This window comes from Oreochromis aureus, linkage group 2 (assembly GCF_013358895.1).
Source record: "Oreochromis aureus strain Israel breed Guangdong linkage group 2, ZZ_aureus, whole genome shotgun sequence".
Lineage (NCBI taxonomy): Eukaryota > Metazoa > Chordata > Actinopteri > Cichliformes > Cichlidae > Oreochromis > Oreochromis aureus.
The window spans coordinates 11,616,906-11,629,188 of NC_052943.1; the positions used below are offsets into that span (position 1 = coordinate 11,616,906).

At 39.7% G+C, this 12,283-nt stretch overlaps 1 protein-coding gene across 1 annotated transcript; it reads left to right on the forward strand.

Moving 5' to 3' along the window:
• Nucleotides 1-2,985: 2,985 nt before the first annotated feature.
• LOC116324102 (L-rhamnose-binding lectin CSL2-like) lies at nt 2,986-7,356 on the forward strand. The gene is made up of 9 exons (XM_031744651.2): nt 2,986-3,118; nt 3,367-3,399; nt 5,387-5,482; nt 5,930-6,065; nt 6,135-6,244; nt 6,332-6,376; nt 6,488-6,620; nt 6,713-6,816; nt 7,023-7,356. The coding sequence occupies exons 1-9, from the start codon at nt 3,088-3,090 to the stop codon at nt 7,037-7,039; spliced, it is 705 nt and encodes a 234-aa protein (XP_031600511.1). The 5' UTR covers nt 2,986-3,087; the 3' UTR covers nt 7,040-7,356.
• Nucleotides 7,357-12,283: the final 4,927 nt, after the last annotated feature.

The following is a 12,283-nucleotide window of genomic DNA, read 5'->3' on the forward strand; positions in this document are numbered from 1 at the left end:
TCCAAGTTGTCCACTAGATTACTAATGACCACAATAACAGAAACAGCAGTTTGTCTTTGGGGTTTAAACTGATCTTCTGTTTGGTGACAAGAATACATTCTACAAGAAAGCTGGTGAGTGTCAGTTCACAGAATACAGATATTTGCACAGTATGCTTGTACAGACTGTACAAACAGAAAGTGTCTGTTTGTTATGACTCCATGAACTTGAATTGCCTGTATAAACGTTTCGGAGCAATCATTTTAAATGTATCTTCAGGCTTCTTTTTGTTTCCTTTAGCACTTCTGCTGAAGCTGTTCCTCGAACACCTCCAATGCTGTCTGATTTTGTGATGTTACAGCATCACATTGTTGCTTTGTGACTGAATTAGTTCTATGAAGATTTTTAGGCACAATCCAAACAACTGGTTCTTTGTTTTTACTGTCTGATAATTATCTCCCCTGTTGTTTTAAAGAATGTTTACTCACGGCAGTTTCAATATTTGCTCTGTCAGCAGTGTTATGTTTTAAGGTACATGAGTGATGTGCTTGCTAACAAAGCCAGTGGCCAGCAAAGGTTGTTCTGCATTTATCCTCTAAATGTACATAAATAAATGTAACTAAATAGGGTTCTTGACGGTGCCCCACATTTTCTACAAAAGTGAAACCACCTGGGTTGTAATATAAGTTATTTTTATACTGAAACTTGAAATGCATTTTTAGTCATGAAATAACCAGGAAAAAATAATGAAGTTTAATAACCATTGTTACATAAAATAACCCAAAAGTGTTTATGTGCATAGTCAGACACTAAAAAGTTGCTTTCTCCGGACTTTGCACAGAGCAGTGCATTCATCAGAGAGAGAAGGACAGCCTGAACAGACCAGAAGAGAGTAAAGTTCAACCTTCAAAAAATGCTTTGGAAAATTTCCCACATTTAAACCCCAAATTAAGTAAAGCAATTAACACCAGATAGATCACGTATTCAATTAAACCTTGGAAGCATTGTAAAACAATTATTATCAGAGGAAGTGATGTCTTTGTGATGGCGGGTGTAGCAGAAAGAAAAAGCCAACAGACCATCCCTTTCATACCTGCACATGGCCCCTATACTCTGAAACGATAACCTTCCAGAGGCCTCCCCTCATGTGACATGATAAAGAAACCACCGACAGTTGTCACACCTGTCAACCAGTTATTACCTAATAACAACCAGTTATTAGAAGCACTTCTTTTGTCCTGTCTTCCTCCGTCTTAACATCTTTGAAATCACGTGATTTCTGTGATTGCTGCTACTGTTGTGGATGTTGAAATAAACTGGCATTGACATGTTGGATGGGTTCATAAAGAGTGAAGTTGAGTGAGTACAGTCTTCTCCACCATCAACAGACACTCTGACAAGAAGAGGTCTGGCAGTTCCAAGCCCACGACAAAATCACAAGACAAGTTTCTGAGAGCTTGCATGGTAGGTAACTAACAGGACCACTGAATCAAGCACAGCTTATTAGTGATTAGTAAAAGTGAGCAAGTCTCTGATTCAACTGTAAAGAGAAGACACTGAGTTAAAAGTCTGAGGCGTGACAATGAGGGGAAAAAAGGCTTCCCTGGGCCATGAAACATTGCCGATGGACTACTGAACACTGGAAGAAGGTGTTATGGACAGATGTGGAATTTTTGTATGCATTCAAGTAGGTAAAGGTACCATTCCTTAGTGTGTGACATTAACTGTCAAACATGGAGGAGGAAGCGTGGTGATCAGGTCTTTCTTTGTCAGTGACTTATACAGAGTGACAGGCACCCCGAACCAAAACAGGTACCACAGCATTCTATATCGCATGCAGTACCCAGGTCTGTGCCTAGGTGGTCAGGGTTCACTCCATGTTTTTCAAGCTTACCAACTTGTTCTGGCTCCCGACTTAAACCCCATTGAGCCGGATTGGGATGAGTGAAAGCAAAGCAACCTTCAAGAGCCACAAATTTATGGGAACTTCTGCAAAAGAGAAGAACTTTCTGAAGAATATTTGGTTTCCACTGTAGAAAGATTTTGTAACAATTTCTTGGTTGATGAGGGTCCTGTTTCCAAAGAAACAAAAATGCCAGTAATAATGTTGAAAGTGGTAGGTTTGTTTGTTTTTTTAATTGTCTTTTTCCCCTTGTGGTGGGGCGTGGTTTGGGGTGCTGTGCAGGGAAGGCAGACGCACCTGCGCAGCATCCGCAATTACGCCTGCCGACTTAAATAAGGGGAATTAGGGTTTGTGGTGTTGTTGTTGTGGTGTGAAGTATGTGTGCCTGGTAGCTCGTGAGCTGCCACCGCGTCAAATAAAATGGCTCTGAAATCCAACATGTGGACTCGCCGTGCCTCATTCACGCCACAGCCCTTTTACTGGCTTTATTCAATAGTTACAGTGAAGAGTGACAGGAAAGCTAAGGGAGAAAGAGAAAGGGGAAGACATGCGGCAAAGGGCCACAGGTCAGATTCAAACCCGGGCTGACTGCTCTCAGCAATACAGCATATGGTGACCTGCTCATACCAGTGAGCTAAACTGGCACCCCAAAAGTGAGTGCTTTAACAATAATTGAATCAACAAGTCATCACATTAGGCTGACAAAAAGTTTCGTTTTTTAAAATAACAGAAGATCTGGCACACCTAAATGTAGTGTGAGGACCTGCCAGATGCCCCAGTCCAAGAGATCTTCAACTCCCACCTCCAGCAGAGCTTTAGTAGCACTTGAAGGCAGGGAAAACTTACTCCGTACTTACTTACTCCCTGTATTGGTCGTAATCCCCAAACCAAATGGTGGATGCCGGAGTTGAAGGGAGCCGTCAAGCTGACACATTTGCCATGTCAAGCTGAGCATACATCCACAACTTGTCAAGCAGGTAGTCACAGGATACGAAATTTTCCATCAGATATGTTTCGTTTTTGAGTTTGTGTATTCTGTTTGTCTTTGGTGTTTATCTAAGGTGAAATCCTGTTTCCTGTTTCAGGACGTTGCACGTCATGAGAAAAAATTTGGCTTCTTGCCTTAGTCAAACAGTATAAATAAATCAGGCCCCTGGTTTGCTGCACCATCAGCTCAGCTCTTCACTGAAACCAGCTCTAACACCATGCTGTCCTCCAGACTCAGCAGCACACTGTGTGAGTACAAAAAAATCTTTCCACCCAAAAAGTTGTTCTTATTAATGTATCATTTATATGATTTTGTTTGATCAGTAAGTGGTGTATTTAACATCCACTTTTTCTTTGGTTTTTCTTCATTGCCATTTGTGTTTTGAGGCAAATTAAAGTCCATCTGGAACACTGTTAACTTAATACAGAAGATAAATGAATAAATCAGCTGTAGTTCACACACCATCAAACACTGATGTTTCTTTTTTGTGTTTCAGTGCTCGCAGCAACATGTGTACTCATGACTTCAGGTAATTGTTAAATGTTCAGCAATTTTTATCCGAATGTGCCTTTCTTTTATCCCAATACTTTAGCCACACTACTCATTTAAACCCTTTTAAATAAAATAGTTTATAACCTGCACCCATTGTTCTCTGCTCCTAAAGTGCTGTCACTCAAGTATGATGGAATGTTACGACCACATAAAAAAGTAATATTGTTCACTTTGAGATTACAGTCAAAATTTCAAGATTAAATTGCAAATGCTCAGCACTTACTGTGTCTGTGATACAGCATCCATCCCTTTTACTGCATGGGGCTGTATATCCATTGCTATCCTTACATCTGTTCATTGCATTTCTTCTTTTCTCTCAAAGGTACCCTGGATTTGCAAAATGGTTATGCTTTATGTACAGTATGGTGCATTTATGTGCTGTGTGAATACTTGAATGTGATATGCCACTAACAACAAGAACCTCCTGTAGGTTTTCAGTCCCATTACCATTAGGGATCAATCCTTTAGTTAAACTCTGGAAACTCTATTTGATTTATTGAGGCCTTGAGTGATAGGAACATTTCAGTAACAGATAGCAGTTCCCTGTGAAACTAATGTTAAATTAGTGGTAGTAGCTTTTGGTAGTCATTAAAATGGTAGGGACATGTCCCCATTGTCGCTACCATAAGTTACTTCTGATTCACCTGCATCATGCTCAGCCATTTACATTACACATGAGACTTACTCAGAATTCATTCAAGAAGAACACTGATACTGTTGGGATTTATTTTATATATTTTTTTATTTATTTTATTGTATTATTATTTATTTTTTATTTATTTTTATCTTTAAGGTTAATAGGCACATATTCACTACATCACTGCTCCACCCTCTTCCTGGTGTGCTATATTTTATATTCATTCATATTTGCTTTAGGAGCAAACAGACAGTGGCGGTCCTAGCCTGTTTGGCGCCCTGGGCGAACACTCCCTCTGGCGCCCCCACACACACACACACACAAACACATATTAAGGATAACATAAAACTGTTGTACACACACACACACACACACACACACACACACACATATGAAGAGAGAGAGAGTATGCATTGTATGCAAACGGCTACCAAACAGCCATCATAATTCGTCATACAATGAGAACAGGACAAATCAACAAGTGACACTGACTAATTAATATTAAAATCTGTAACATAATGTATTGTTTGGAGTTTAGTCTGTTACTGTTGCTATTTTTACCATTTCTTCTTGGAGCAACTGTAACCCACATAATTTCCTTAGGGATTAATAAAGTATTCTGATTCTGATTGTTTCAGGATGACCTGCCATTATCCAGTGACACATCTGCTTACCTGTATCTTTTGCTCGTTTCTACTCCTCCTCTTTTCTGTTTTTTCGAAAATGGGCACCTGATGGATTTCAAAGTTTCTTGTCCATCTTCCATTGGTTTTAATTTTGCACTCCAGTATGAACACCCATCCCTCAACCCGAGGATCACCACAACATAACCTAACAGACCTACACCTTAGTTCACAGATTCACTTTGTCATAATGGGCTTGGATTTACAACATTATAAATTATAAATTTCGTGTATAGAATTTTGAAAAAACATCGGTGCAAATTATAAGTCTGTGTTATAATGTCTGGTGTTTTCGTGTTTGTTGGTTTGTTTTTATTTTGTTTTACTTTGCGAGTTGGTTATTAGATGCTGCTCCAGCCGGTCAGAAAATCCCCCGCCGCCCCGCCCTCTCCTCTCTGCGCAAAGAAGGGCGCCGTTACTCCCAGCAAATGGGCAATAGAAAACCGATCGATGCTCATGCCATTCCCAATATGCGCTGGCTGACATCGGGGCAGCATGAGTACGATGCCCGTGATGCCGCCCCGGGCAACCGCCCGTGTCGCCCGTATCTAAAACCGCTACTGCAAACAGATGAATAGAGGCCCTACTGTAGTATGCTTCATTTATCCGAGACTTATTAATCATGGAGTTATTTTCCATTTCAGGCTTTGCTAGAGCTGGTCCTTTAGCCCACTTCCCAGTGTCAACAGAGAGGGTGATCACCTGTGACAGCCTCGACAATGTACAACGCCTGAGCTGTGGTAACATGAAAATAATCTCTATGTTTAAGGTTTTTTATAGCTCTTTGCTATCACTCAAATATGAACCCAGTTCTGAATTCTTTCTCATTTCCAGCAGGAGACGGCTCCTCTGGTTGTAAACAGAAGTCTGATTCTATGTCTGTAAGATAATTAGCTTACCGCCCTGCAGATCTCTGACCTCAGTAAACACTTTGCTGAGGAGGATAACCTGTTAAGGTTTCAGTTCTTTTTGTGCTTTACTTAGTGAAACTACAGTTTATGCTTGTGACTCATGTGATCTTTCAGATTCAATGTAATACCCCAGAGCTACAGAAATGAGGGCATTTTCTGATTATTGAAAAACATAAAGAGCTTTGGGTTTTCCTCTTGTGCTGCACACCTTATGCATTTCTCATTAGTTCCTCCTTTTGAACTTCATCGTTCTTTCCCATGCTTTCTGTAAAACAGAGAATGGAGTGATCATTGTGCAGTCAGTTCTGTACGGAAGGACAGATGCAGAAACCTGCAGTGAGGGGAGACCTGCAGAACAGCTTAAAAATACACAATGTTCCCAGGATGGCGCCCTGAAGGTTGTCAAGAGCAGGTACGCAAATCTGAGCAGTTTGGATCAATCATTGATTGATCACTTTAACCCACCTTTGTCTCCCTGCAGATGTGATGGTCAGAAGGTGTGTGAAATAAATACAAACCTCTTCCGTACTTCTGATCCGTGCTACGGCATTTACAAATACGTGGACACCACCTACGCCTGCTTCCCAGCCAGTAAATTACATCTGTAATTAGAAACTAATATTCAGTCAAATCTGTGAATGTCCATGTTTCTAATGTTCCTTGTTGTCACTTTGTCAGTCCACAGTGTGACATGTGAGGATTCTCTGGCAAACCTTCAGTGCGGTGAGGGCACAGTTTCTCTTTCTTTGTGTGTCTCTGGATTCATCTGATAAAGATACAAATGAAGTTAAAGTTAAATACGTGTTTAAATCTTTAATGTTTGCTCTTCATCAGATGAAGGACAGGTTTTACTTATTCACGGAGCTGATTACGGACGTCATGATGCAACTACATGCTCTTTCAATCGTCCAGCCTCTCAGCTCCAAAATGTCCAATGCTCAAAGCAAATAAACAAAGTAGCTGAGAGGTACAGTTGCTGACTCTCTTTCTTCAGCCTTATATCTTCTCTACACAACATATAGTTAGACTCTGCCAACTCACTTTTGCCTGAATCCACAGCTGTAACGGGAAAAGCAGCTGTACTGTCAAAGTGAGTGGCTCTGTGTTTGGAGACCCATGTTATGGCACCTACAAGTACCTGGAGGTGGTTTACAGCTGTCACTGTAAGTAATTCAGATTTCTTTTTTTTTCCTGCTCTTTAATTTTAGCATTGATAACAGCAAAAAGTTAAGCACATTCAACATTGAGAGGAAAATGTGAATCTGGTCATAGACACCTTGCTTTTAGGTGGTTAAGGAAAAACCACTGATTCTTTTTTGTAAAACACTGTAGTTCAGTATTGAAACTCTGAAATTAAATTTTCTTTCAGTTGCAGATGAAAGCTGAATGCAGCTGAATGAAGGAAATCACTGACATCAAATACTATCAGCGTCTATTATCTTTGAATAAATTGTGTAATGAATCAATTATCAATCAAAAAGAAAAAGATCAATCAATATCCAGTGCAACGTATGGTCAAATATATAAAGACAGGAACTGATTTTACATGCATATCAATAGATTTATTCAAGACATGTCAACTTGTGGTCTGTGGTGTCTAGATATATTTGGCCTTTATTCTAAATGTAAAACTGATTGCCTTAAATCATTTTTTCTGCTTCACTCTTAATTTTGCCTTCGATAATAAAATAATCACAAACTGATCAACTGGATGGTGTGAGTTAAATGTGACAGGGGTCTGACTAATTTCTGAAGTGAATGTTGAAACGGTCGGGTGTCAAGGTAAAGTGAGAGGAGCACATTGTCATGATGTTGTTTAATATTCAGAACCACAAAAATTCAGCTCTCAAAATAAACAACATTTATCTTTTTATCATTAAGGACACCGGGGTCATTTACTCTGTGGTATTTCTCCAACAGTACTCATAGTTTGATAGTACAATAACACACATTACATGAAATGTGAAGTTCTGTCAAGTTCAGTTGTATTTATAAAGCACCAAATCACAACAATCAGATGACTCCCTGTGAGCAAGCACTTGGCAACAGTGGGAAGGAAGAAGTCCCTTTTATAACAGAAAGAAACCTCCAGCACAACCAGGCCCAGGGAGGGGGGGCAGTCTGCTGCGACCGGTTGGAGGTCAGGGACAAAATAAAATGTTGCAGCTGAGGTCTATTTTTGTCCAATGTTTGTGTTCAGTATGAATTCTGAGAAAAGTCGTTATGTTATCTAAAACATACAGAAACATAAAGAAATCATTCTAAAACATTTTTATCTTCATCTAAGGTTGATGCAAAAAAAAGAACAAAGATACTTATACAGTTTGGTTTTTATTTTATTATTTTAGATTTTTTTCTCATTTTAAATCTTTAACAAAATCTCCAGTAACATGTTTCCCACTGTATCCGCTCTTTTTTTAACAATAGGCTGCAAGTTTCTGGAAACCAAGCAGAACATTTACTGCAGCTCTGAAAGGCCAAATGTTCTTCCTTAATTGCTAATTTAGAATTTCATCTCTTTTACAACTCAGGGCCTCAAACTAGAGTCAAACTAGGTATGCAATACAACTTTGTGCCACAAGATTTATAAAGTATTCCGATTCTGATTCTTAGTCTGAAGATGTTGCAACAAGTGTAATCTAAGGAGCTTGGAAATTAAAACATGAGGACTTCTTTAAGTTTCCTTGAAGAGGTTTCACCTCTCATCTGAGAAGCTTCTTCAGTTCTAAGAGCAATTGGTGAAGAGTCCCAGATTTTAGGCCTTTGGGAGTGTCCCCAAGAGGGTCATGGTCCCCCTATTGATCCTCTGCCTAATCACACAAACCAAGGTGGGAAGGTTTCGTGTGAACCCATTGTGAAACCTAGCCCAATCCTATCATGTGATTTATTGAGGTCAAATGGCCCAGAATGTGAGTGGGCATTAAGGTGTCTGGGAAGGGATCTCAAAACTGGATTATAGATGGCAAACAGTTGGTGTTGTAAACCACCACCTCTGTTCAAAGATGGTCATTCACAGTGGACATAGATGGCTTCTTTCCCTCCTCTTTTAAACCATCTCTCTTGGGGACACATCCATAGTGCTTAAAATCTGGGACTCTCCACTAGATGTTACAACTATGGTGCCATGTATCCACTCTATCAAATTTCTTTTTTCTCCATCTTGTCACTTCGGCTGTCTCCCTTTCTCTCCCTCTCTCCTCCTCTCTGTCTTTGTGCTGTCATCCAAAAGGTAAATGTTACAGTGAAACAGAATTTACAACTCAATAAAAGGCACAAAAAGATCCATATCAATTATCCATCCACGTTCAATATTCAGATTTAATGTTGAACTTGTACTGCTGGCGCTCGACGTGAGGTAACATGCTTTTGACTTTCAACTTTCAAACCAGCATCTGTTTTGTTTTTTTTCCTCTTTTCATGGCACAATAATCCAGCACAGGTGTAATGCCATGCAAAGTTCACTTAATGAGGCAACACAATCACAGCATTGTGCATCATCTGAAGAAGAGTAGCAGGTTAAGAGCTGTACAGCTCAGAGGCAGACTGCTGCTGTGACAACATTCAAGCAACATGTTGAATGCTGCTTCTGACAGAGGTTCAGATTCCTCTTCCAGCAAAATTACTGACACAAAGCTAGCATAGCCTACAATACCACATGACACCATAACAGCTTCTTCTTCAGCTGGTGCTTTAGCTCTGTAGATACACTCTAGCTCCTGCATCAGATTCACAGGAAAGCTGTCACAGGTCTGTCTTCCTCCATGCTGCTGTAGGAGTGATGATGTCATAGAACAGTTTTCCTCACCAGTGAGTTGGATGAGGTTTCAACAACACACGCAAACACATGTGTAATGGATTTTTCAGCTTCAGGTTTCCAGCATCATGATTTGGGTGTTTACAAAGGGCTTGTTCTTTATGTCCTCCAAACCTTTTGAATGATTGTGTAGCTGTTGTATAATGGCATATCATGTTTTTTTAGGACCTAGTTCAACAGTTCAGCAGTCAGAGTTGAAGGAAACATCTTTCTAAATACTCTGAATCAGCGGTTCCCAACCCCCAGGCGACGGACTGGTAGAGGTCTGAGAGTCGTTTGGTACCAGGCTGCAAGAGTTGAGGCTCGGGTGTGAAATGTATGGTTTTCCAGGTTTTTATCGTTAACTAGGTTTCTCTGGGTCTTTGTAGTTGTGTGTCTAATTTTGAAAGAAATATTTATGTTACCATAACAACCAGAGAGCATTAAGGGGCAGAAAGGAGGATGTTACTCTCAATGTTGTTGGCGCATTTTCAGGAGGACCCTGCTAATAAAGTTACACAATTACACAGTGAATTTGTATTTATTATTATATTTACAAAATACCACAGTTTTTATCTTGATTGTGTCATTTTATTTTGCGGTACTTATTCACGACACCTTAAAGGCCGGTCCGTGAAAATATTGTCTGACATTAAATTGGTCTGTGGCACGAAAAATGTTGGGGGCTGTTACTTTGAATGTTTTTAATGCTCTGCTTTCTGTAAGGATGTTTTTTTCTCATGCACTGACATAATTACACCTTTTGACCCATGGTCCGAAACACTCTCCTTTTGCAGTCTCTGACCAGTGAGATGTGTGGAGATGTTCCTGCAAATCAGAATATTTTCCAATCAATTCCAATTTGTTCTCAAACTCACTCCTGCTGCATCCTATCTGTTACTGTTCATATTCTCAGACTTTTTTCTTATCGTTTCGTCATTCCAAACATCCACTAAATTATAAAATCATCTGCTCTGCCACTGCTTTTAAAAAAATACTGAAAACAATTCCGTTCCATTGTATTTACATATCACCAAATCGCAACAAAACACCTATAACTTACAGTGGCACTGAGAGGCCAAACTGACTGCAACTTAAGAAAACACCAGCAATAAGAAAAATGCTGCAAAAGCACACAAAACACAATGGAAATATGAAAAACGACAACAGAAATAGGAAGAAAAAAAACAGAAATAGATCCTTAGAAAACAGAACCAGCTTCACCCCTGATCAGACCTGCACACTGTTAGGCCTCTGCCTCTTCACCACATATTCTAAATACAATGAAGGTTAATACAGACACAAACATGAATGTGCCATGGGCTCTCCAGTGTCACCCACCGCAGCCAAACCTTACATAGAAGAAATGGAAAGTAAGAGCTTTTGACTCTTTCGTAGGGACAACACCTTGCCACTGGTAAAGATAAGTGGATGACACCTGGGTCAAAGAAGTAGAAACCTTTACTGCTCGCATCAGCTCAGTGGATAGAAAAGTCCACCAGGGAAGAGACAAATGATAATAGTTTGTCATTTCTGGAGTGTGCTGTGTGCATTGAAGAGGATGGAAATGCAATCAGGACCTGCTGTTATGGAATGCACTCTTCTCCCCTTCTTTAACTCTACAGGCCTGACTGGAGGGCAAGAGGTGGTTGCCATGGCAATGGGAGTGTTGCTTGCAAAACGGTCATGTCTATATAAGGAGATGTGCAAAGGTAGAAACACGAGCCAATATCAGACCTAAAGCAACCCTCCAACTTTTTGACCAATCATGTGAACGTTCTGTTTTTACCCCATCTTCCTCTTTTTTGCTCACGTAAGTTTAAACAGTGTCATGCAATATCACCCATGTGGTTTAAAGGAAAATGATGCTATAATAAACATAATATAAATTAAATGACATTAACACTAAGGCTACATTCACACTGCAGGTCTTAATGCTCAATTCCGATTTTTTGATCAAATCCGATTTTTTTGTCTGCTTGTTCACACTAAAATGCGACAGCAAACGCGCTCTAGTGTGAACCCTCAAAACAGCCCGCTTGTGCAAAAGAAGACGTCACACACAACGCGCTCTGTTTAGACCCAGAGCAAACAGTATTGTTTGACTGATGGTCCTTAATATAAAGACTTCGGACTTTACGTTTCCCAATTTTTGCTTTAAGTTATTTTGTTATTTACATAATAATGTAAATAACCTAATAATGATCCTTATTGCTGTTTTAGAGGAGCGGTGCTTCAAAGGATAGTTGCAGATTTCTGTCAGAATCTGCAGATTATACAGTACAAATAAAATGTTCACCTGGAGCTACATTACCTACCAGTCATCTCTAACCTCTCGCAACCTGAACAAAAGGCAATGAGAAATACATGCCGAACTCTTTTCCTACAGAAATAATCTGACCATCCTCTTCTCTTGTAGGTGCAGGATTTTTCTTTGTTGAGAAAAAGACCTAAATAGCATTGCTATGTAAAATAAATATCTACTGTGACGCATAGGCACTGCTTTCTAATTCCTACTGGAAGTCAAAGTTTTCTCGCCTGGATCTTCCTACCACCTGGCTTCTAAGTTACTGTAAGAACAAATAAGCGGACAAGATATTCAGCATTTGACAGTGCTCAAATCTATAATACTCTGTGTAGGTTCTCAGTCATCAGGGTCATTGTAATCTAGGGAGACTGGAAAGAAAAGAGACTGGACTTGTTCAAGTTTCGTCTGCTGAGAACCTTCTTCAGTTTAAAAACATTTACAGTATTTGCAATTAAACACAAACACGATTCTATGACTTGGTGAATTTATGTTGTGTTATATTACAGAAATACAAATGAAGCACAGAAAA

Excerpts from the sequence above, each read along its gene's own strand:
- LOC116324102 (XM_031744651.2), top strand. The coding sequence starts at position 3,088 with ATGCTGTCCTCCAGACTCAGCAGCACACTGT. Across the intron at positions 5,483-5,929 it reads TGTACAACGCCTGAGCTGTG|AGAATGGAGTGATCATTGTG; the intron begins GTAACATGAAAA and ends TCTGTAAAACAG. Across the intron at positions 6,377-6,487 it reads TCTGGCAAACCTTCAGTGCG|ATGAAGGACAGGTTTTACTT; the intron begins GTGAGGGCACAG and ends GCTCTTCATCAG.